This window comes from Crotalus tigris, unplaced genomic scaffold, assembly GCF_016545835.1.
Source record: "Crotalus tigris isolate CLP2741 ecotype Arizona unplaced genomic scaffold, ASM1654583v1 scf7180000018825.4774228, whole genome shotgun sequence".
Lineage (NCBI taxonomy): Eukaryota > Metazoa > Chordata > Lepidosauria > Squamata > Viperidae > Crotalus > Crotalus tigris.
Genome location: NW_024097215.1, coordinates 2,451,170 through 2,476,872, shown reverse-complemented (window position 1 = coordinate 2,476,872; position 25,703 = coordinate 2,451,170). Strand labels below are relative to the sequence as shown.

At 41.6% G+C, this 25,703-nt stretch overlaps 1 protein-coding gene across 14 annotated transcripts in view; it reads right to left on the bottom strand.

Moving 5' to 3' along the window:
* Positions 1-25,703, bottom strand: part of CAMK2B (calcium/calmodulin dependent protein kinase II beta) — a 174,908-nt gene that overhangs the window by 80,237 nt on the left and 68,968 nt on the right. For all 14 annotated transcript variants that reach the window (XM_039356421.1, XM_039356424.1, XM_039356418.1 and 11 more), the window contains exons 3-5: positions 13,595-13,654; positions 6,075-6,129; positions 1,105-1,170 (exon numbers count right to left, since the gene is read on the bottom strand). In XM_039356421.1, the coding sequence (XP_039212355.1) occupies positions 1,105-1,170; positions 6,075-6,129; positions 13,595-13,654 (181 nt within the window). The remainder of the gene's footprint in view (positions 1-1,104; positions 1,171-6,074; positions 6,130-13,594; positions 13,655-25,703) is intronic.

Genomic DNA, 25,703 nt, shown 5'->3' with positions numbered 1-25,703 from the left:
AAGCTTTAAACTGACATTTGAATTTGCTGATGTCTCTTTGGTGCCTCCTGCTATTTCCTCAACCTCTGCTCCTCTACACCACTCCAAAGGTTAGAATTCCTTCCAGTCTTGGTTGACAAACTTCAGACTCCCAGCTGTAGCTATGAATGCTTCTCAAATGCAATCCTGTTTTGTAATTTGGTGGCCTTGATGCATCACTTCATGAAGCTTTGGACTCTGTGCTAATGATAGATTGCCCAGCAAACACTAATCTCCGTTATGTCCCATCCAATTGTTATTCCTTACTCCAATTTTCTCGCATCCTTGCACACCTCCAGTTCTTATCACCAACTATCCTGGTTAGACTGACAATCGTCTGCCAAAGAGACCATACAACCTCCAAGCTAGTCTAGAGCACTACCAATCTCTCTATGGTTGAAGTAGGATGAGAAAATTAAAGTGTGAAAGCACTAACAACAACTACCTTTGTAAAAATGCTAAAACCCCATTTGAACTTGAGATACTCAAGCGACAGATTAAGGCCTGTTTGTAATAGTGGGAGTACACTCCTCAGTCATCTGGCTCTCCAACCAAATCTCTCTCATCTGTCACACAGGAGCTGGTACCTGGTGAAAGTTCATTTGAAAAAGAGAGTATCCTTAAATGATCAGAGGTACTGAGAGAATTTGCATCGTATATAGGGGGGGGGCAGTGGAGGCACAGGAAGAAACCAGAATAGGTGCATCTATTCTCACCCTGCAATGCCTCACATAAATTCTTTCTTCTTCACAACTATAAGGTGAATAGAACCTCCACTCTCTACTATGTAATCAAGAGCAGCAGTCCAAGGGTATGCGGGAGAGCTGGCTGGCACTGCATGAGGCAATGGGGCACGAGATGGCAGCCACTGGTGCCAAAAGGACATGTGAACATCACGGCAATCATGTGATATCTTTTGAACCCAACCATGTGGCTCCCACCCCCACCCAAACTTCCCTGATCACAGATGGGTTCATATTTCACAGGTTCGAGCTGGTGTGGGATCTGGGAACAGAAGGAGGGGGTGGGGCTGAGGGAGGGAGAAGGATGGAGGGGGGAACAGGTGGATGTGGAGTTACCACTCACCTTGCATCAGCTTCACTGTAGTATTCTCTCGCAACAATGTCTTCGAAGAGCTCACCGCCCGTGACCCTGCAAGGTGACACAAACCAGACTTCAACCAACGTTTGAGATTTGTCAACAGGACATTTGGAGAGTATATCACTGTCAGCCTTTCAAGGCAGACCAGACCAGGAAGTTCAAGGTATGCAGGTCAATACTACTTCGATCATAAATGTTTATGGTACAAAATATTGCAGTACTGAATGTAATTCTCCCCACCCTTTTTTCCTTTATCTTCATGAGAAGAAGGATGTGCTTTTTCAAAAGGCAACAGGACTTCCTTGAAGAAGACGCTTCACTTCTCCTCCAAGACGTTTCTTTGGAACTGAAGGTTACTGCATACTGAAGATTCCAAGAAGCGTCTTCAGAACTGAAGAAGCTTCTTGGATGAGAAGCAAAAAATGCTTTCAAGCTGGCAGGAATAGCCAACACTCCAGAAAACAGGCTTAAGATACAGGAGGATCTGGAGAGACTTGAACACTGGACGCTATCTAACAAAATGAAATTCAGTGGTGAAAAAAGTAAAGTTCTACATTTAGGCAAGAAAAACCAAATGTACAGGTATAGTATAGGGGGTACCTTGCTCAATAGTAGTAACTGTGAGAGGGATCTCGGAGTCCTAGGGGACAATCACTTAAACATGAGCCAGCAGTGTGCTGCAGCTGCCAAAAAAGCCAACACAGTGCTGGGCTGCATTAACAGAGGGATGGAAACAAGATCACGTGAAGTGTTAATACCACTTTACAATGCCTTAGTAAGGCATCACTTGGAATACTGCATCCAGTTTTGCTCACCACGATGTAAAAAAGATGCTGAGACTCTAGAAAGAGTACAGAGAAGAGCAACAAAGATGATTAGGGGAGTGGAGGTTAAAACATATACGGTTGCTGGAATTGGGTATGTCTAGTTTAACGAAGAGAAGGACAAGGGGGGACATGATAGCAGTGTTCCAATATCTCAGGGGCTGCCACAAAGAAGAGGCAGTCAAGCTATTCTCCAAAGCGTCTGAAGGCAGGACAAGAAGCAATGGATGGAAACTAATCAAGGAGAGAAACAACCTAGAACTAAGGAGAAACTTCCTGGCAGTTAGAACAATTAACCAGTGGAACAACCTGCCTCCAGAAGCGGTGAATGTGCCAACGCTGGAAGTTTTTAAGAAGAAACTGGCAGCCATTTGTCCAAAATGGTATAGGGTTTCCTGCCTGAGCAGGGGGTTGCACTAGATGACCTCCAAGGTCCCTTCCAACTTTATCATTATTATTATTAATTATTAAGCAAAAATGAAGAAAGTCTAGTTGCCTTTTGAAAAAGCATCTTTGGGACAACCATGACCTGGATGACTGAAAATCTCTGTAGACAAGAAGGGTCTTGTCTGAGAAACTTTCTCTTGTTACAATACTGGCCGGGACTCAATTTTATTTTATTTTATCAGACCGGTGGTCTTCCTTGAGGTTTTTCTCCTCAAAGTTATTCCTCCTTTCCATTACAACCACTGAACCCAACTATTTCTGAAAGACTTGGACCATTTCCTGCAAGTTCTATTCTTCTTTCAGCCTCTTACTTAATTGCCTGGCCCGTGACCCAAAGAAATTGCCATGGACCCAATTTCTGTTCCATCGGGGAACCTCACCCGAGCCAACGTTAAGTCTAGCTTGTTGAGCAACGGCCAAGGCTTGCTAATGTGACAAAACTGTATTTGTTTGGTCAGAAAAGGCCTAACTTTATCTTGAAAGTAAATAGATGTAGTTTAAAATCTCACTGGAGCTATCCCACTCCAGTTACCCCTGGAGATTTTAGGAAGCAGGCAAGATGCTATTTAAATACTCAAAACCAGTGCTTTTTTTTTTTTTAAAGGTGCCGGAACGCACACAAGTCATACAACTTGCCTTGCCTATCCTACAAGGTTCCATCCAAAAAAGGTGCCGGAACTCCGTTCTAGGAGTTCTATGACAAAAAAAGCCCTGCTCAAAACTATGCATTTACTCCTTGCATTCTCTCTCTGTTTTTTTTTGACACAAGCGCCTCATGAAACATCTGAACTCTAGTTGCTGGTGCATTGCGATCAACACTCTAGTTGAAGAAATGTGTGTTAGCTCCCTTTAAAGCAGAGGTTCCCAATCTTTTGGGCATCAGGGACTGGTTCCATGGAGAGAGGTTTTTCCACGGACTGGAGGGGGCAAGGGTTTGTGTGCTGCCTGCATCCCGCAATGGGGCTTTCCTTGTGTGTGTGGACCGGTTGCTGGCGTGCTACAGCCCGGTACTGGTCCACAGACCAGGGGTTGGAAACAGGGGTTTAAAGCAAAATTTATATTTATTATATATTTACATTTATATTGAGGTCATTTGTCCACTTTCTTTTTCTTCTTCCTCTCTTCTCCTCTTTGGGAGAAGTTCTATTTTATCTCTCATCCAGATGGAAGACTAGTTATTTCAGGGCAAGCAATGTTACATCAAGTACAACAAACAAGTAAGAAGTACTGTACCAAAGCCATTTAAGCCATGAATTAAAAAAGGGAAGAAATACAGGTAAATTTAATTTACATAACTACCATTCACTAGGCTTCTACATTTCTTTTTCTCCTTACAAGATATTCTCATTCATAAACTGATTCATATACTGCCTTTTGTTCTTTAACATGTTCATTCTTTCTGAGGATTTCATCAACTCCATCCAATTACAGCTTTCTCAATCTCCTACTTTATTCTTGACCCGTACCACTATTTTTCTACCATCTTAAATTTCTCAAAATATTTTTCCATTTTTAGCAAATATTCCATGAAGAAATTCAACAAATCCGCCTGCTTGCTCTAGTTATGGCATTTATGAGTAACTTGCAACTGTCCATGCTATTTTCCTGGATAACATAGCTATTGATTTTGATATATTAATTTTCAGATCCATACTCTTTATTGCATCATATAATCTATGCTACAGAACATTTGGGTACTCAGCCAACAATACCGGGTCATCCGCTTACAAAACTACATGTACATCCATATTCCCAACAAACACACCCCTAATGTCAACACAAGTGTATCTTATGCGCTTACCCAAAAAAATACACCAAACAACCAAGGAGACATCACACCCTTGTCTTTCACTCAATACTGAATTATTTGCTAAGCATTCCATGTATTCTCCTTACTTCCATCATATAATCTCCTTATTTCATTCAACAAATAACCTTCAACTACATCTTCATGAAAAAAAATCATAATCAAAGCCTATTCATTTTTTTTATATCCTTTCCCTTTCCCCCTCTAAATAAGCTCCCTTTTTAAAACTCCCTTTTTATGACCTATAATCCCTTAGTTCGGGTAGCCTGACCAGAGCTGAGTGTTTACTGGCTGAATGCCCTTCCTGATGCCTATGTGGAGTTCACAGTAGATATTTTTTCTTTGCACCCTAGGAGAAAAGTATCTGCTGCTACCTAGGATTGTACTCTCAATCTTTTGAGTGGGAGGCAAATGTCTTCACCATTAGGCCACCATGCTGCTCCCCTCTCTAAATCAACCAATATGCAATAATATCTCTCTCTCTCTCTCTCTCTCTCTCTCTCTCTCTCTCTCTCTCTCTCTCTCTCTCTCTCTCTCTCTCTCTCTCTTTCTCTCTCTCTCTCTCTCTTACTGTACTTTATTCTTTAAGCTGCCAAATGGTAATTAGTTAATTAAAAACTTTGAGAGAGGCTAAAAGGGAGAAGAGCTGTTATGTGTTAAATAGCAGGATGCCAGAAATGCACAAGAATGATTCCTCTTTGATACAGAAATGTAGAGATTAGGAAACAGAACATAGTGGATATAAAGTTTACAACAGAGACCCAAATGGACAATTCAGCACCCACATCATTACTGCAAGATCAAGTCTTGGGCATTAGAGGCACTAGCGCTCTTCAAACATCTTCGCTGGATGGCCATAACCTGCTCCTTTTCCACCCCCATTTCACACAGATGCTCTTCAATCTGCCAGGTATTCAAGGAACCCAGGTTTAATCCCACAGGCCCGCAATGGCACACAGAATAATTGAAAGAGTATTGCATCTGATGGTCTCTACAGCTGGGCACAGAGCCACCTTTGTCCACAGTGCAGGGTGTACATGGAAGGGAAAAATCTATTGCTAGCTTTCAATTCCTCCTGCTGCAGCCATGGCCATGCCAAGGTCTGTGTGACTCCAAGCAAGGAAAAAGAGAGGGGGGGGAGAGAGAGAGAGAGAGAGAGAGAGAGAGAGAGAGAGAGAGAGAGAGAGAGAGAGAGAGAGAGAGAGAGAGAGAGAGAAGCAGGGGCTGCACTGACTCAGAGGACAGCTAAATATAGTTTGCTGCTTAACTGGAGCTGTCAGAGAGGAGGAGGAGATGAGATCACTGGTTTCTATATCTGGAAATCAAGTGAGAGGCAGCCAAGCAAAGCACACCCTGTCTCTGGGCCTCCCCCCATGGGCAAATACTTTGCCCAGAACATGGCCTACCCCCTTCACAACCAAATAAAGGGCGAGGAATCAAGGCAAGATCACCATCTGGAGCCATGGAGCCAACTTTCTGTATGGTTCCTAGCTGGCCTAATCTGGGTCTTCAAAAAGGATAGAGCAACTCTCCAACCTGCCAGGGTCCCTGAGTCACAGCTATCATCTCGATAGCCTCCTTCCCTGCCCCCCCTTTTGTGCTCATGGAAGGCCTGCAGCTGCAGTCTTCGCCCACCTTCATCCATTAAGATGGTAACACTTGCCCAGCTCTTCAGGCAGCCTGCAAACATTTGCTCAGAAGGTGCTGGAAGGGAAGGCATAAGGCTATCCAAAGCGACCCAGAAAGAGGATGATCAACTTGTGGCAGCCAAAACACATCGACACAAAGAAGCACAGCGGGGAAGACTTATAAAGATGAGCGAATTCCAGAAAGACCTTGGCTGGTCCAGAGCTTCTTCAGAACCAAGTATTACTTACAGATCAAAGACGAGGTAGTGGAAGCCTTCCTCGGATATGCTGTCATGGAGGCGAACTGCAAAAGAAGCACAAGGGGTATGTTACATTGGGCAAAGTACTTCCTAAATTCTGCAGTACCTTTTATTAGCCTCGCCCTCCTTCTGTCTGTTTGATGCACTACATAATCCCACAAATTGCAAGTCCTGGGAGGTAGCAAAATCATAGATACCCACTGTAGCCACAAAGTTCTAGGATTCAGCATCATATCTCCAAGAAAGATATGCAGCAAAATAGGTGCCCTTCAGCCTTCCCTCACCTCCAGAGTCCAAATATCTTGGCATTTTTGCAGTCCCACTGCTTTATCATCTCTCCCACCTCCCCAATTTTCTTGGATTCAAATCTCTGATGCCCTCTGTGATATCTTCACTAGGCTGTTACCTGCCAATAAGCCTAGTTGGAGAGGGGAAAATTAGGCCATAATTTAAATCTGGACTTTCTGGACTAGAATCTAGAGGTCCATTTTATATAAAATCCCATTTTCACAAGCACTAAAACAACCCAAGCAAAACCTGACAGTCACAGATCCTGACCACGAAGGTTTTTTTTTACTAACCTCCATCATCGGCCCAACTTTTTATGAGAGTCTAATATCCACTGTTTTTCAAATTGAACCTATGGTGCTCAATATTCCATTACAGGATCCAGTTATAAATCCTAACAACACAGCATAAAAAGGTGTTTTGAGTGATGGTGAAAATGAAAATGGATTAATGGGATCTAAAACCTGATCCACTAAACATTCAGAAGTTTTTCAAAAACGGATGTCGTTCAGAATTGTCCCAAAGGTGCTGTTTCAAGAGGACTTTGATTTTCTCTGAAGATCTTTTGCTTCTCTTCAGTTCTTTCCAGAACTGAAGAAGCTTCTTGGATGAGAAGCAAAATGTTTTCAAGGACAAAGAAAGAAAGTCCAGTTGCTTTTTGAAAAAGCACCTTTGGGACAGCTATGACTTGGATGACTGAGAATCTCCATAGACATATAATTCAAAATATACCAAAGTACTTAGCCACGTGCACTGGAGGAAGGTGGGACTGTAATTCTAACAAATGCATACATATTTTAACAACGTAGCAATGAATTTAACTTGCCCCAGCTGTTTTTTTTTAATTAATGATTCTCAGCTACATGTTTATTTCAAGATGTCTGAATTTTAATAGGATAGAAGATCTACAGGCATGCCAGTGGTGCAACTCCGTTAAGGAAAAAGCAAAACAAATCCATAGAAATTCAACATTTATTTATTAGCAGAAGATGGTGGGGCAAGGAACATTCTTATAAATACCTCGTATCCCCCCCAAAAAGAGGACTTTCTTGTACCCCATAGAAGCAAAAATTAAACCTGACTAAAAAAATAAAAAAATAAAACTTGTAATGTGTCGAAGCCTAAGTTAAAAACAGAACAGAAGAAGGAACTAACTGGCAGATCACCTAGCACAGTGGTGGCGAACCTATGGCATGGGTGCCAGAGGCAGCATGCGGAGCCCTCTCTGTGGGCACACGTACTGCTGCCCCAGCCTCGCCTCCCCCCGTGACCCCCTCCTCTCCAGCAGCCCCCCTGAAGGAGAGTGGCCGCTCCGCGTGGCCCACACGGAGCAGTGCAGCCAAGGACATGGCAGTCAGGCACCGTAGACAAGACTCTGCCCTCACACCCCATCGTGCACAGTTGATGCTGCACGGCACAGGCAGAGGGCATGACCGCCATAGCGCTGCTGGGCTGCCTGGGCGATCTGCAGTGGGCCCTGGAGGTGGTGAGTGGCCTTGCGGGCAGGGGGGCGGGGCAGGGGGTGGAGCAGGGGGCGGGGCGGGGCCAGTTTTTGGGCACTCAGTCTCTAAAAGGTTCGCCATCACTGACCTAGCAAATAGGGTGTGAGTCTAGCTTGACAGCCTCATTCAAACCAGCAAACTTTCCAAATTCTGCTAAAACTTTACTTATTCCTGGAACACATCCCCTGCAGTATACGTATTCCTGACCTTCCTTTCCCTGCCTGACTGTTGCCCAGATATAGCTGGCTGAACAACAGTGACATACACAAAGTCATCCAGTGTGGTTTCTAGTCTGGAGGAGGAGGGGGCAGTATTTGAACCCAGCTCCCTGCAATTCTAGCGTGAGGTTCTAATTCTACACTGCACTGACTTACATATTTATCTATGAGATCACAAGCAGAAAGAAAAGAGATTGATTCCTGATGTAAGATGGACTTATTCCATAGGTTGAAGAAATCTTTTTGTTAGTATATACCAGGGGCGTCAAACTCAATTTCATTGATGGCCGCATCAGCATTGCGGTTGCCCTTGGGGGGCTGGGTGGGTGTGGCCGGGGTGGGTGCAGCCTACTGGGTGGGCCTGGATGGAGTGGGTGTGGCCTACTGAGTGGGCATGGTCAGCTCTACATTGTTCACGTCAAGGGTGCCTGTGGGGGCCTGGGCAGGAGTGGGACTGATCTGAGGGTCTCTGGCAGAAGGGGGTGGGACCGGGGCAAGCGCCAAGGCATGATCCATTTCTTCATTCCTCACAGAGGGTAACACCTCCCCAGCATGCATCCAAGGGGCGGAGCCGACGCAGCAGGGGCTGGTTCCTCGCTGTTTCGACGGCCTTGTGGACCTACGACTGAATGCGTCCAGCATAGATGGCCACCACAAAATTGTACATTGGCTTCCGGCTGGCCTAGGCCAGGGCCAAGGCAGCGGGGACCGTTCCCTCACTGTTTCCAGAATGGCTTTGCGGGCCACATGAAACCACTTCGGGGGCCACATCCGGCCCCCGAGCCTTGTGTTTGACATGTCTGGTACAGGTAGTCATCGAATTATAAGTCCACAATTGAGTCCAAACTTTCTTCTGCTAAGTGAGACATTTGTGTAGTGAGTTTTGCCCCCTTTCTTGCCACAGTGGTTAAGTGAATCACTTCAATTGTTCAGTTAGTAACACAATTGTGAAGTGAATTTGGCTTCCCCCTGGGACCAATCATCCTTCTTCCAAAAAGAAATCTGAGCTGAAAAAACTTGCAGACTTCAACGTGTCTTCTATGAACGATAATCTGAAGCCATTCCTTGTTTCACATTTATTCTTCCTTCAACCACGGTGTTTTGTTTGAATTCAGATAGGGATGTATTTATGACAAAAAGGGTTAAAACTGACCCTTTCTAGGTTCTGGACCTTACAATGGAACTATTTCTTCAACTCTACTAACAGAATAACAGAGTTTTGGAAAGGATCTTAGAGGTCTTCTAATCCAACCCCCTGCTTCTGCAGGAGACCCTATGCCATTTCAGATAAAGGACTGTCCAATCTCTTCTTGAAAACCCCTAATGATGGAGTACCTACAACTTCTGGAGGCAAGCCATTCCACTGATTAATAGTTCTCACTGTCAGGAAACTTCTCCTTAATTCTAATCTCTCTTTGATAACTTTCCATCCTTTACTTCTTCTGCTGCCTTCAGGTGTCTTTGGAGAATAGCTTGACTCCCTCTTCTTTGTGGCAGCCCCTGAGATACTGGAAGATTGCTATCATGTCGCCCCTAGTCCTTCTCTTTGTTAGACTAGACACAGGGCTTTTTTTCTCATAGAACGCCCAGAATGGAGTTCCGGCACCTTTTTGGGATGGAACCTTGTAGGGTAGGCAAGGCGGGTTGTATGATGTGTGTGAGTTCCGGCACCTTTTTTTTTTTTTTTTTTAGAAAAAAACCACTGACTAGACATATCCAGTTTCTACAACAGTTTGTCATTAATCATCTTTGTTGCTCTTCTCTGCACTCTCTCTGGAGTCTCAACATCTTTTTTATATAGTGGTGGCCAAAACTGGATGCAGTATTCCAAATATTATCTACCAAAGCATTATACAGTGCTACCAATACTTCACGTGATCTTGATTCTGTCTCTCAGTGAATGCAAACCTAAAGGATTTGGGAAGACAGCTAGTCTTTCTCTACCCTGCACATCTTAGTTCCAATTAAATCATGATGTATATACATTTGGGTTTTTTTTAAGTAAATAAACAGACAGTAATAATGATAGCAAGCTGCTGTTGGCAATGTTTACATGTTACTATCCTTGAGACAAACCAAGTCTCTTCTTACCTATAGTTAATGTTAAGCTTGCTTAGTGTTGTGTACACACTTATCTCCTTTTCTAAAAGCACCACTTCAGACTAAAGCACCCCAATGCTGTCAAAAACCAAGGGGAGAAGATTTAGTTTGGCTGCCAAGAATTGGTGTAGGGAAATAAGAGCAGTGAAAAGGAACGTGGATTCTTTCTCTGAAGAATTAAGGGAAAATATGCCTTTCCGAATTTTGCTTCTGCTACCTGGCTTTGGGAGAGATATATTACTCCTTGCTAAAAGGAGGTTAATTAAATTGAAAAGGAGGGGTGGGAGTAGTTGGAAAGAAATGCTGATGTCTTAGAAAGTTTTCCAACCCAGAGGAAATGTCTAGCGGGAAACACAAAAACAGGGCCAAGCTTATAAGCAAGATACAACTGCTGATCTGTCCTCAAATATATTATGGATAATGTCCCAAAGGTGACTACTTTTTCAAGAGTTAACTGGACTTTCTTTGTTTTTCCTTGAAAATGTTTCGCTTCCCATCCAAGAAGCTTCTTCAGTTCTGACTGAATGGTGGAAGATGGAAGGATTTATACTCCTTGCAGTAATCTGGTCATTAGTATTCTTTCTGAGAGTTGTTGCGGCCACTTGGAGGTTTATCTGCACCCTCAGGGCCAACAGGGTAGTTTATCTTAAACCTCCACGTGGCCTCAACAACTCTCAGAAAGAATGCTAATGACCAGCTGTCTGCAAAGAATATAAATCCTTCCATTCTCCACTATTCAGTCAGAAGTGAAGAAGCTTCTTGGATGAGGAGCGAAACCTCTTCAAGGAAAAACAAAGGAAGTCCAGTTAACTCTTTAAAAAGTAGTCACCTTTGGGACTATGACGGATAATGCATTTCACTGCCAATGGCCAGGTCCACCTGCATTGTTACAACTTATATTATGAAGCCCAATGTATGGAAGATTGAATATGACTGAGAGGAATACAAAACTTTTCAACTAATAAGAGAAATCTACTTCACAGTAAAGGAAAGGGTTTCAGATTGGGGGAGATCTCAGAGTAACAGATTTTGCAATGAATGGAAAATATAAGGCACACTGTTTTTTCATATCATATCATATATAGGGATCATGACTCTTATACAGACAATGGAGAGCCTGTCGCAGATCAGGGAATAATTGCAACCTATCTAATTTCACTACTAAACCAGGGGTCTCCAAACTTGGCCCTTTTATGACTTGTGGACTTCAACTCCCAGAATTCCTCAGCCAGGCACACGTGGAGGAATTCTGGGAGTTGAAGTCCACAAGTCATAAAAGGGCCAAGTTTGAAGACCCCTGTTCTAAACCAAATAAGATTAACGCAGCCCATATGACTAATGCCTCCTCACTTTTCCTGACAATGAACACCTAACTTCCTCAAAACTCTCTGAAGAAATTCAGCTTCAAAGCCTAAAGGACTTACATTACACACCGAGACCGAGCATTTCTGTCAGTCAAAGCAAAGCCATGATTTGCTGAGTAAACCAAAATTGGACATCATCCTAAGCCCTAAACTGCTGTTCATAGACGTGAAGGCTGTTTTGCATACTGCATGCCATCAAAAGCAAGCAAACTACCTGACAGTTGCAGGCAATCCAGTCCAATCCACTTTCTGGACCCAGGAATCTTCTGCTCCTGCTGTTATCACCCACCCATATCTGAAGTGCATCTATTTCAATTTCATTGCACAACAAACCGTTTCTTTTCCTTTTGCACTTGTGGCTGTCTCTAAATCTAACCAGAAGGTACCCATGACGACACAGTTTCCATAGAAACTAATGCAATGGGTGGTGGTGGGGGTGGGTGGGGGGGAGAACAGAAGATTTTTCTAAAAGAGCCAAAAAGCCCCATAAGGATTAAAACATAAAAATTAACTGGCATCAACACACTGAGTCCATTAAAGCAAGCAGGAAGTTCAGTTTTAATTGCCTACTTGGCTGAGATGGAGAGGGAGCTGGTCAAGATGATGCTTCCTGGAAGCTCTTCTTCTACCAACTTTGTTGTCATTAGCAACTGCAATGGATTTGCAAAAGTCTTTAAAAGTGGCTCCATGCTGCACTGGGAACAAAGGGGGCAGATTGACCTGTTGATCAAGGAAAAAAATGCACGTCCACCTTTCACAGTAACAATTGTGGAACGCCATCTTTGCATTTGTATCCGGCTTTTCTTCAAAATAAAGCAGAAGAAGGGACGCCAGGGGCATTCACTCAAGTGACAGGACATTTTTCAGACCACCTTGGGAGATTAAATGATGGGAATCTCTATTAAGGGTTTTGCAATAACTATGCGATGCCACAAGAATAAGTCTGAATTTCAATTTCATGAAGTTTGTTAGGAAGGGCCTTCTGAAAAGCCTTAAAAACAGGCAAACTGAGATAAAATAATTCTTCTCCTGGATGCAGAGGAGTGAAGTGGCAAGCCAAAATTTCTTGAATGTTGATCATGGACCGAAATCTAGGGAGATCTCTAGAATAAATAATGCACAGATTTTTGGGTGAGAGCCGTAGTTGGATCTAAAGACTACATTTTAAACTCATCCTAATTTCACAATTACTGTTAAGTATAAATTATTCTTGGTATATGCCAAGCCTTGTTTGAATAATAAATCAAAATTAAGCCATTTTAAAGCCTGTATAATCAAGGAACTAAAAGCAAATAGAAAAAACATTACAGCAGATTTTGACACAACACACACAAACACACACATGCATAGAGCCCCCAAAGGATCAGCAAAGAACAACCTCATTCTATTTTTCCTTGGGAAGCCATTCAGCCTCCCCCAAACTGAATCCTTGCCAGGGGTATGAACTTCAGTTGCTCCTACGCGTTTCTGGATTTAAAGTCTTCACCCTGATTTGAAGTCAGAAACAAATCTGGAGCAAGCAAAAATGGAAAAGGGCAAAATATGGCCCATTTTACTAGGATTTTTTAAAAAAGAAACCCTCTAGATCAGCCGTCCAAGGCAGGTTTTCACAAAGCTGATTAATATCAGTGAAAAAGTCCACAAGTAAAGGCACTATAATATCACACTAGAGTTTATATTTGTGTAGCAATTTCACAAGTATGGTAAGAGAAATCACCATCAAACAGGTTTTTTTTAGTCTCGCATTTTTTTTCTTCACCCTACTACTTAAGAGGATAGCAAAGAGGAAATCTACCACAAAGTTTTTACTGGTTTGACTGGTTCAGTACTCGGAATATTCTTCATATTATTCAATGCAAATTGGCAACTTTAAGATGCATGGACCTCTCAGAATTCTGGGAATTGAAATCCACACATTTTGAAGTTTCCAAGGTTAAGAAACTTTGATATAGACAGTCTTCATACTTACCATGTACATCATCCCATCCCATCTCATCCCCCTCTTCTCCATTTCCCTCTTAACCAAAGAATATTTACCAATATTGGAATGCTTCAGGAGACGGCAGATGCGAGCTTCTCGCTCCAACTTCTGGTGATCTGGAAAAAGAAGAAGAACGCGCATCCTTTAGCATGATGTCTTGGGTGTCAGATCCCATAACATTAGTTTTTTTTAACAGAACATCAAGGAGAGAAATGAGCATTTTTCTGAAGGCAGTCAGTTAAAACAAAAGTCAGAACTACCTTGCTTCCAATATAACGAAAACAGCACCCAACAGAGTAGCTCAATCCACTGCTCTGATAAGCTAGTTTTCCACTTGACTTTTATATTGGGTCAGCATATGATTCCAACTATCGCCCTCCCATATTTAAATAACAAAATCCATTGCATCATATGTGCATTGGAAGAGTGGAGAGAACCTAATTAAAGCATTTAAGATGTTGACAGTGCAAACTTTTTTTGTAAGTTTGTTAATTGAAGCAAAATACACATAGATACATTCCGGAGTAATAAAAACAACGCAGGATAAGTAGCGATAACTAAGTGTAGGCTGTAAAAACAAACAGAGGCCAAGCTGGACTCAGCCAGACTCAGAAACCTGCTGAATAAATGGCCCTTCATTTGGTACTAAATCGAAATCAATATTAGTATTAGCCTGTTATCTTAAAGAAGACATTTCATAAAGATGAAATGCTGACATCTCTATAGAATATGTTGCTTTCCACTGTGTGATACAAAAAGAGGAAAAAAACCAACTCTATTTCAAAGAGATGGTGATTCAGATAAGGATGACTTAAAACTGTTCATTTTAGTGACCATTCAAAAAAGTTACAACAGCACAGACTAAAGTGACTTATGACCATTTTTCACATTTATGACCATTGCAGCATCCCCAAGGTCATGTGATCAAAATTCAGATGCTTCTCCTCTGACTTATATTTATGACCATTGCAGTGTCCCGGGCTCGGCTGATCATCTTTTGTGACTTTCTGACAAGCAAAGTCAATAAGGAAGCCAGATTCACTTAACTAGGTTACTAAATTAACACCTGCAGTGATTTATTTAATAATAATGGCAAGAAAGGTTGTAAATTGGGGCAAAAGTCACTTAACACATACCTCACTTAGCAACATAATTTTTTGGCTTAATTGTCATCATAAGACGAGAACTACCTGTACTTAGGGATCAAATTGCAGGAACAGTGACATGTTCAGCCATTTTACTATTTATTATAGTTCCAATCCATTCAATAATCAAAAGTTTAGTCTATTTTCACTAAATGGATAGGTCCAGCAAATGTTACAAAAACCTTTTCTGAACATGCTGATGATGTATTGCAAATACATAGTTATCTTGTTATTTTACTAAATCAGCTACTCTTGAAAGGGGTAGTTCGATCAAAACTAATCATAGGTAAGATTAAAGCTGTTTTAATAGTCTCTGTTATATTCCCTCTCCGATACTTTATTTTTCCAATGAAATGTGGCTCCCATTTCATTCACACCTAGAAGAAAATAAGAATGGGATTAAGAAAGCAAAGAGAGAGAACTGGTTGTCTCTCAAAACTGGGGGAATTCAGTAGAATTTAGTAGAAACAAAAGGAAGCACTTGGTGCAAGACATAATTAACATGATTTTTCTGTGGCAAGAGATTGTAACATCCACAGCTGTTCTTGAGAAAAAGGCAAAGATCCATTACTTCTATCCTTAGAAGCCTGACTCCTATGTCTCTGCAAACTGAAGAAAAATTATCGTAACTTGTAATTATCACTTCAGTAGGAGCCTAAAAGATGAAATCAGCTTTTTAAAAAAATTCTTCAGCACTCAAATGCATTAAAAATTGTGCCCAATTGTCATAATGGAAGGAAAGGCAGAGTTTATTGCAGTCAGAAACCAGAGTGCAAAATAAAATATGTTAACAATGAAATAAGAATAAAAAACATAAAACAGAATAAGAATGTTACAGTTGGTGGCAAGCTGGACGGAAATGCATATTGGCATAGCAGTACAGGAACTGTCAGATGCCTCCAATTTTATAGTATGGCAATTTCATGTATGTATGTCAAGCAGGTATGTATGTATGTATGTATGTATGTATGTACGTATGTATAGGCATTTTTATTCAAGGTTCAACATGTTTCAGCATAGGATAATAAGAGAATGAAGCTGGCTCCTTACGTCAATTTTATAATATGCCAATCCTTATTTAACAACCACAACTAGGATCAGCAATTTGGTCCTTAAGCAAAGCAGCTGGTAAGTAATACCGCAACTGTGCTTATGCTATTTCTTCAGCTTTGCTTTGCTTTACAGACCTGTGAAAGTTATAAATGCAAAGTTTGGTAGTCAAGTTACTTTTTCATCACTGTTGTAACAGTGAATGGTCACTAAACAAGACAATTGCTAAACCAAAACTGCCTCCCTTCCTCTCTCTCTCTCTCTCCCCCTCTCCTCTATCTATCTATCTATCTATCTATCTATCTATCTATCTATCTATCTATCTATCTATCTATCTATCTATCTACTTACCTACCCACCCACCCATCCACAGTTTTAATCTAAATTAAACAAGTTTCACCATGCAACAATAAAAAGAATTATGCTGGTTCTTCACCTTTTCTTTCTTTCACACTAATGTGTGCACACACATACATATACATACATGAACACAAACACACACAAATGGAAAGGCAGAAAGGCAACAGATTGACAGCTAAGACCACTGCCCAGCATAACAATCAGGACTGCAAGTAAGCGGTCCTCCAGTAAGAATCTGTCCAGAAGATGTGTCTGCTCAGAAGGCGTTCAGTACTTAATTCTCAAGTATATCTGTCTACCTTTAGCCTTGGAAATTTAATCTGTGATACACTGGAAAGTGCATTTCCTAGCTATATGATCTAGACATTATGAGTGAATGAAGCACTGAAGGCAATTATTATGAATCAAGTGAAGCACGATTAAAGGGGCACTGATGCTGCCCAACTGAAAAGTGATCGTAAGAAATATTCATATGGTAAAATATGACAGAGGAAAAATAAAAATGGATGCTCGCTTTTATGTAGGTGATCTAAACCCTCCAAACTACAACTGATCATTTCACGCACACACACAAAATGGTCTTGATTTCTGACCTCCAAATCTTTGTATTGCTCCTTTTTCTGGACACTTCTTTTAAGAGCACAGACTAAAGGTGGCATACACATTTAGTAGTATTAATAAAATGTACAAAATGCTTGAACTGATTTGGGTATTTCCAAGATAGACACTTTCCGTCATGCCAAGCCATGTTGTAGGAGATGACCAGGCTGAGCCAGAGGGAAGAGTCAAACACATCATGAGTCCCTGCGCGCCTGCAAGAGATCTAAGTCCAGCCCACCTTGAATGCCTTCTTATTTCCTGCTCATTTTCCCTTGACCGTGAGTAGTTCAGATTCTTGTAGAGAGCTTAAGCTTGCAATATATCTTTATACTCGTTTGAACTGCCTGAACCTCCGGATTTCCCCGGCACTTAACAAGTGTCATCAATTCTGCTAATGAGCAACCCCACTGATCTGAGCCAGAATTTAAAGGAGTGGGGCTGTGTAGTACAATGTGGAAATGAAGACAGGAAGAAGAGCCGCAAACTAGACAATGGTCTGATGAACAAAATTTGAGTCCAAACGAGAAATTGGGGGGTGGGGGGTGGAGAAAGCGTCTCAGAAGGGGCCCTCCCTAGTTATTGGGAAAATGAAGAGAGCAGTCTGTCTATGGCGGTGTTTCCCAAACTTGACAATTTTAAGGCATGAGGACTTCAACTCCCAGAATTCCACAGCCAGCAATGCTGGCTGTGGAATTCTGGGAGTTGAAGTCCACATGCCTTAAAATTGTCAAGTTTGGGAAACACTGGTCTATGGAGATTCTCAGTCATCCAGGTCATAGTTGCCTCAAGGGTGCTTTAGGCAACTGGACTGTTTTTTTTCTTTACGTAAAAAGACAACCTTTGGCTTCTCATCCCTAAAGCTTGATCACTTGTGACTCACATCAGTCACAACTGATGACGCTTCTGGGATGAGAAGCCAAATGTGATGATCTTCTGCTTCCATAAAGAAGAAACAGTCCAGTTGCTGTTTGAAAAAAAAAAAACACCTTTGAGAAGATAGCAGCACTTTCAGATTTGCAAGACTCTGTTAATGCAACCTTACAGTCAAGATGGACCTATCCCAAAGATGCTTTTTCACGAGGCAACTGGACATTCTTGTTTTTCTTTGAAGATGTTCTGCTTTTCATCCAAAAAGCTTCTTCAGCTCTGACTGGATGGTGGGGAATGGAAAGATTTATACTCCTGCAGAAAGCTGTTCATTTGTGTTCTTTTACCGAGTTGTTAAAAGCTACTGGGAGGCTTACCTGTGTCTTCAGGGTCACCTGAGTAGTGCAAATGGGTGTGGAGCCTTCTTGGAACTGTTGAAAGGACTGTGAAGACACAGATAAGCCTCCAGGTAGCTTTAACAATTTGCTAAAAGAATGCAAATGAACAGCTTTCTACAGGAGTATAAATCTTACCATTCCCCATCATCCAGTCAGAGCTGAAGAAGTTTCTTGGATGAGAAGCGAAACGTCTTCAAAGAAAAACAAGAACGTTCAGTTGCCTTGTGAAAAATTGTCTTTGGGATAACTATGACCTGGATGACTGAGAATCTCCATAGACAAGATAGAACTAGTAATCATAGTTGTGCTTCTTGCCTTGACTACAGACTAAACCTCAGTCTGTTTAATGTCAGACACTAAAGAAAATAGAAATGCCCATTAAGCATTTGGCCACACTTCTCCAACCCTCTTAGCTAAATGTGACACACTTCCCATTTTAAACTTCCTTTCTTTCTTATTTCCAAACTACTGCCTCCCACCCAGGTTTTTCATTTTCCCGCATATTTTTGGAATGTTTGATCCCCTGTCAAAAATCAGGAATTCCTACTCTCTCTGACTCTTTCATCTGTTTTACTTAATTATTTTAATGATGTTACAGTTTAACTGCTATGAGATGCTTAGGGAGCTGATTTAGAACGGTAAATTAAAAATTCCTTTTGCCAAATATATAAACACAGATTGCACCATAATATGTAGCTGAATCCCACGACAACTTTCTAACTTAATGGCTATTAGCACTAGTAAACCATACATAGTAAAACATTAACTGTGTTTAGCAGTGGTTTTGCTTCATTTCCTATCACTATAGGTAGTCCTCGATTTGTGATTATAATAAAGACCAGATTTGTTGCTAAGTGGTACTTCCTGCGACTGCATCCAATTTTATGACAGTCGTTAGGCCCATGACATTAAGTGATTCTGACTTCCTGCCGGCTTCCCCACTGACTTTGCTTGTCTAGGAGCAGACTGGGAAGATCACAGAGGGTAATGTGATCAGATGGACACTGTGACAGTCCTAAATGTGGGGACTAGTCATGGCTCACTTTTTTCAGCACTGTTATAACTTCAAATGGTTATTAAACAAATGGTTGTAAGTCTGAATCGTGGAACTGAAACCTGCAGCAAGAATCATTTCCGTTACGAAATTGCCCTAATTCATTGAAGAATTTTTTAAAAATGGATTTCACTGGGATCAAAGCATCTCCCAATTATAATCTTTCTGTGCTTTTTCATGTTATGTGGGAAATATTAGAATGTCTACACACTATCTTTTCATTGACAGCCCTGAAACTGATCTGTTTCAAGGCACCCATTTTCTAGTTGTAACAGCCATTCACTGTATACTGTAGTTTTTCATGATTTGATTGTGCACATAACACTAAGTAATGGTTTGTAATAAAAGCCACTCTAGTGTAGTGGTTAAGGTACCAGGCTGAAAACTGGGAGACAGTAAGTTCTAGTCCTGCCTTAAGCATGAAGCCAGCTGGGTGACTTTGGGCCAATCACCAGGAGATGGTGAGTTCTAGTCCTGCCTTAGACATGAAGTTGGCTGGGTGACTTTGAGCCAATCACCAGGAGACAGTGAGTTCTAGTCCTGCTTTACCATGAAAGCCAGCTGTATGACTTTGGGCCAGTCACTCTCTCAGCCCTAGGAAGGAGACAATGGCAAACCACTGCAGGAGTTATTCAAGGCAGTCACAAGCAGTCAAGACCGTCTTGAAAATATTAAAAATAATTTATAGTAAACTACAACTAGTTGGATTCACAGAATGCTATAAATCCTGATGTACAAACCACAGTGACATAAACCAGTCTGGAATCATACAATGGGCTTAATCCATAGTCAAAATGCATTATGGCTTAGTTTGATATTTACACAAAGCTAGTGTTCCCATTTTAACTGTTCATCGTTTCACTCATTTCTATTCTGCTTTATTGTTACAAAACTGGAAAAAAATAGTGCTACTGCTTTCTTGTGACAAAAAATTAATTGAAACCTCTAGTTGAGCTTATTTCTCACACATAGAGGGGGCAAGGTTTGGGTTGCAAATTCTATTTCTTCATGCCACTGTTAGTTTCTAAAAAAGATCTGGGTTTTGTTACTTCCTTAAGGATAAATAAATTTCTGGTGCAAATGGACTTCACACATGTCTTGCAGCCTTTGTACTTCCTGCTTCCTATGCACACGTGTCACAAGCAGTGCACGTACGCTGTTTCCAAAAATAAGAACCGCCTGGTCACACTTTCTCAGGAAGGGGGGGGAAACATTCTTAATTATTCAGATAGTACTTTGCTCTATTTCTTACTGAAGCTCTATCAAGCCATTCTCCCTGCAAGAGATGGGAGTATGAACATTCTAATTCCATCCAGTGCATATGCGACTGGACACCCTGCTAAGCCATGATTTATTTAGCCCATCTTTCTTAAATAAATCACATTCTGTCTTAAAGTGTTACATGAACTCGGGGGAAAGTGGGGTGTCCCAAACATTTATGTTGCTGGTGCAGAGCCCATTTTCTGGAGATTGTTATGTGTGGTGTCAATTACAAGTTCTGAAGAGCTTCTGTGGAACTTAGTCTCTAACACTTTTACTCTGAAAAGCTCACTTGTCTTCTGTCCACAATCAGTGCCCTCCATTCATTGGCCAAGAATATCCGGAAGGACAGACCAAGACAAATACTTGCATGTTTGGAAAGGGAAAAGTAGAAGAGCAAAGCTAGTTAAAGGTAGTTGGCCATCACCACAACAAATGCTTTATTTAGTCAAAATGAAGCTCAGGTGAGCAGAAAAAAGTTTTCCATTGGCCTCTTTAATAGTTTCAACCCTCCAACCTCCTTCAATATTTTTGTAGGTTCCCCAATGGAAAATATAACAAAAGCACCAGTATAAGAATATCCTGGAGCTCGTGATGGGGAGGAGAGGGGAGTGGGGTGGAGAGGGAGTTGAGAGGAGAGGAGAGGAGGGGAGGGGAGGGGAGGGAAGAGGAGGGGAGGGGAGGGGCACAGGATGGGAGAGGAAAGAACAAGAAGGGAGGGGAAGGGACAGGAGAGGTCATTAGAGGCATCTGTATTTTCTTCTATGTAAAGAAGTAATATGTATATAAGGTGACCAACTTTTTTACAATGAAAAGGAGGACACAAATAAATTGAAGAAAACAATATCGTAAATAAAAGAAACATTTTATTCATTGCAACAATAATACAGACAACTTGCATGTGCAAAGTTTGCCAGCCGGGTGTTTTGGCGCGCTCAGCAGCAATTCCTATTGGCTTTCGAAAGCCAATAGCAGGAGTAGCACAGCTCATGCAAAAGTTGAAAAAACCCCATCCAAAAAAAGGTGCCAGAACGCAGTTCTAAGCGTTCTATGAGAAAAAAAAAGCCCTGCAGATTAGTCTTCAAATATCGAAAAGGAGGACATGTAGGGGGACACTTTTCGAGGGAGGGCACAACTTACAAAAGGAGGACTGTCCTCCCTAAAGGAGGACGGTTGGTCACCTTAATTGTATATCTGTACGTGCAGTTCCCTACAGAGATTAATCATGAGCTGGACATATAGATGCCTCTGTGTATGAAAAAGAAGAGGGAAGGTCTATGCATTGTGTGCTTGTGTGTATATTTCTACTCTTCTCTCACATTGCATTTGAATGTGTCCATACACAGAGAATAGGCTGCCTGTTCTCCATTCTGGATCATGAAACCAGGAAGAAGGAGGAACGAACAATTTTTCCATGGAGATTCAATATCAATTTAAAAAAAAAACCAACTCTGCATCTCCCAAGTCTGAGCTAGTTAATTTTCAAACTAAATTTTCTTTTGCCAGTTTCATTACCACAATTTACTTTTGGAGGGGGGGGTGGAAATTGTCATGCTGTTGGACAAATAGATCCCTTTTACATAATTTCTTGCCATATAGAAAGAATAAGGCAGGAAAGAATTTTAAAAAGAGCTCAGTTTTATTTAATATAGCATCTTCTTTTTCCTGTTACTGTTTTCCCATTATCAACTAGCAGAAACTTCAAAAAGAAAACACAAATTGGATTTGCTACTGACCACGTGGAAATGGCATGCAAACCTCGCTGAACCCTGACTGCTATTGCCCCAGATGTTGGGACATGAGACCAGATATGAGAAAAACAATATATATTTGACAGCTTCTGAGCAGACGTCAGACCTGAAAAACAGATACCTCTTGGAAGAACAGCGAGTTAAAAACACATCAAATTCAACTTTTTAAAAAATGCAACTAAAAGAGGGTTTTGCTGGCAAGCGTGGCCAAAGAAGGGAGGGAAGGAAGAGAAAATAATAAAAAAGAAGAAATACACTTTTCCAATCTGAACTTCCAGTAATTTGTTATTTCTGATGATAAAAAAAATATTATATGCCATTTGCAGGGGACAATAATAAAGGATTGATAAACTTTACAGGGCTTATCATATTACACAAAAGACCCTTTGAGCTTCAAAGGGCACTGCACCATTAACAAAACTATACAATGGGAGATACAGAATTTATAGTTTGGTGCAGCCAAACATAATCATGGTTGACTTTATGGCTGTAATTCAGTGTTTTTCAACCTTGGCAACTTTAAGAGAGTGGACTTCCAACTACCAGAATGCTGGCTGGCAAATTCTGAGAGTTGAAGTCCACATATCTGAAAGTTGTCAAGCTTGAAACACGGTGTTATGATTGCTTAAGGAGGCAGGAACACCCCCCTGGCATGTGTGAAACAGGGAGATCCAGCCAATGGCTGCCTTCCCAATAAGCCAAGATCTGTTTTAACCTTGCTTGTTGAGCAAGCTAGAGTCACTCTGGAAGACAATCAAAGTAATAGTGGGACTATCTAAAACCCAAAAAGCTCCATTTGGAAGGACAAGTACATTTTCCCACCCTTGATGATGGAGATGTCTCTGTCAACTGTACAATTTAAAAGCCTTTGAAAAAAAGCCTTTGAAAAGTCACCCTTTTTTGCTTCAAGGAAGGGTGTCTAATGAAAGACAGCAAATTCAACTAGGTTAGGCTCTGTAAGCGCTACCCTGAATGTAGGATACTACAAGGATCACAAGATTGGAAAACCCCAGGAGTTAGCCAGTGTCTGAACTGGCACTTCACTGCCAGTCTACCATGAACCATGGGGGGGGGGGAAGGCTGGAAGGGAGAGGGAAGGCTTGGGGGAAAGCGAAACTGAACTGTGAAGACAGTTGTCTGTGACAATCATGGTCGGGAGAAGAATGCCAATACGCAGAGTGACTGTTTCCAAAACATCTCTTTTAAAGTTGATCGGACAATGAGAGACGAGCAATGGGAAGAGACTAAGGGAGGAAAATTAACTGGGAAAAATTTGGCACATGAACCCTCTTGGCTTGGCACTACTTATAATTCACTTGACATTTAGTAAACTATTCCCAAACCTTTCTCAACAAATGGGGTTAAGGATGTTTTTTTGCTTAGAAGACCACGTTGAGGCAGCTCTGACAGCCAGGTTGCTTGCCAGCCTTAAAGAGAAAATGTCAAGGTTCTCTAGGAAGTAAGAAATTCCAAACAGCAGCCAGCCATGCCACTGGTCTGGCTCTTGCTAACAAGACAGGCAGCGTCATCTGCTGCTAGTTCTGGATGCTCCTTGCTGAGGCTGCCTATTAATCAGGGACATCTGCAAGCCGACAAGCTGTCTCCGCTGAGGCTCAGGGATCTCCCTCAAAATGACACGTCAGGCGCATCACCACAGCAACCAACTGCTTCCAAACACAATGTTCAGCAAAGCAGTTGTTGTGTTCAAAGGCTGGGGGAGGATATCCTGGTGGTGTGCAGTTGCCATGTTTTCAAGGCAGCGTTCTTTTCTTTCAGGGTTGGATTCAGCAAGGGAATCACTCCCTTTTCACAGAAGCTAAAGGAAAAAATAATATTTTTGGGGAAGTTGGAAACTGAGTTAGCTATCTCTAGAAGATAAATATTTTCTTTCTTTTGGGGTACGGGACCTTCAGCAAAGTCTCACTTTTTCCTATATTTGTAAGCCATCCTGGCCAGGACCTTCAAGCAGAACTATAGCTAACTGATGGTTTCATCCAAGTTAACCTTCCAGTGGAAGAGACAAGCTGGGCAGAAAATCATTGGGGCCTTTGTTAAGAGCCAGACTGCCTTTAAAACGCAGTACAGATAGTCCTTGACTTATAACTGTGGACTGTGGACTTCAACTCCCATACTAGTTGGGCATTCTGGGAGTTGAAGTCCACAGATCTTAAAGTTGCCAAGATTGGACACTCCTGATTTAGACTCTACAGTCAATGCAAAATAGACCGGCATGGAACAGATTATGCCCACCATAAAATGCTTCCACTTTCCTCAAACTAGGTTAGGAAGATCTTTCAGCTCTAAACTGTAACAATTCACCCGAAACTATTCACTTGATGTGTCAAGAGTGGGAAGGTCCGTAGCAAAGTCAAGGGTGAAGCACATTGTCCACCCAAGATCCAGGATTAAATTACCATCTCTCTAATCAGGACCACCAAAAGATCTCTCTAAAACCCTGACTAGCTGCAGCCATTCCATGCAATCACTAGTGAGGTAGAGAAAGTTTATCGTGGTTTCTTTGGTTTCGGCTAAGCATTGTGGGTGAAACTGGCTGTTTTGGTCCATTCAACAAACCACAAGGTAATACGATGTGTACATTCAACAAGCTTAAGGCTGTTTCTTAAAGGAATAGTGTTTAATGTTCCAGCACATAAAGTATATGAATGCATCATCTTCATCCAAAATTCATCCTCTCACATTTCAAATTGGGGTATATTTTAAATCTCTTGGAGATTGTTGATGCTTTTCACAATGTATCCATTGCTATTTCCTATATAGGTAAGTCCTCAATTTATGCTCACAGTTGGGACCAGAATGTCCAAAGCTAAACAAAGTGGTTGTTTAGTGAGTTGCACTACCCCATTTTTGCCGTGGTTGTTAAGTGAATCACATAGTTGTTAAACAAATCCAGCTTCCTCCCTCCCCCCACTGACTTTGTCTAAAACTGGCTGAGATGGTCACAAATGGTGATCACAGGACCCTACCATATACAAGCGTTCTGAATACATGTCGATTGCCACAGGTCCAAATTTTGATCATGTGACCATGGGGATGCTGCAACCGTTGTTAAGTGGGAGGACCGGTTGCCAGTCACTTTCTTCAGTGGGCTGTTGTTAACTTTGGTTGCTAAATGAGCTTGTTGTCAATTGAGGATTACCCGTACGGTATATAAGTTCAGTAACAAGACAGTATTTGTGAAACCAAGAAGACTGATCAATGGAATATCAACAGGGAAGAAACAAAGTGGGAAAGAAAGAGAGCAAGATTATTACCTTTCATGGACATTTAGCAGGAAAATATTGTTTTTAATCAGCAAAGGACCATCTTCGGAAGAACAAATCATTGCTGCATGTAACAAACAGAGCCGGTTGGGGAGAAATAAATAACAGCAGTTGGGGAGCGACCTTTGGTTCATGACATGACGTAAGCATGTCCCTATTTTAATCTACAAAATGTGGGAGGACAAGCTCAGGACATAGACTGCAAGCAGCAAGGAGGGAGGGTGTGGAGAGACCAATAAAGGGGGTCAGTCATTTTAAAAAGGCAGAAGGAGGCAGAGATAGGAGAGGCTGTTTAGTACAAAACAAGGGAAGTTTGGAATAATTAGCAGGAGTAGGAAAAGGTCAGAAAAGTAGGCTAAAAGTAGAAGTGTTTTTCAGGACGGTGCCGTCACCGACAGG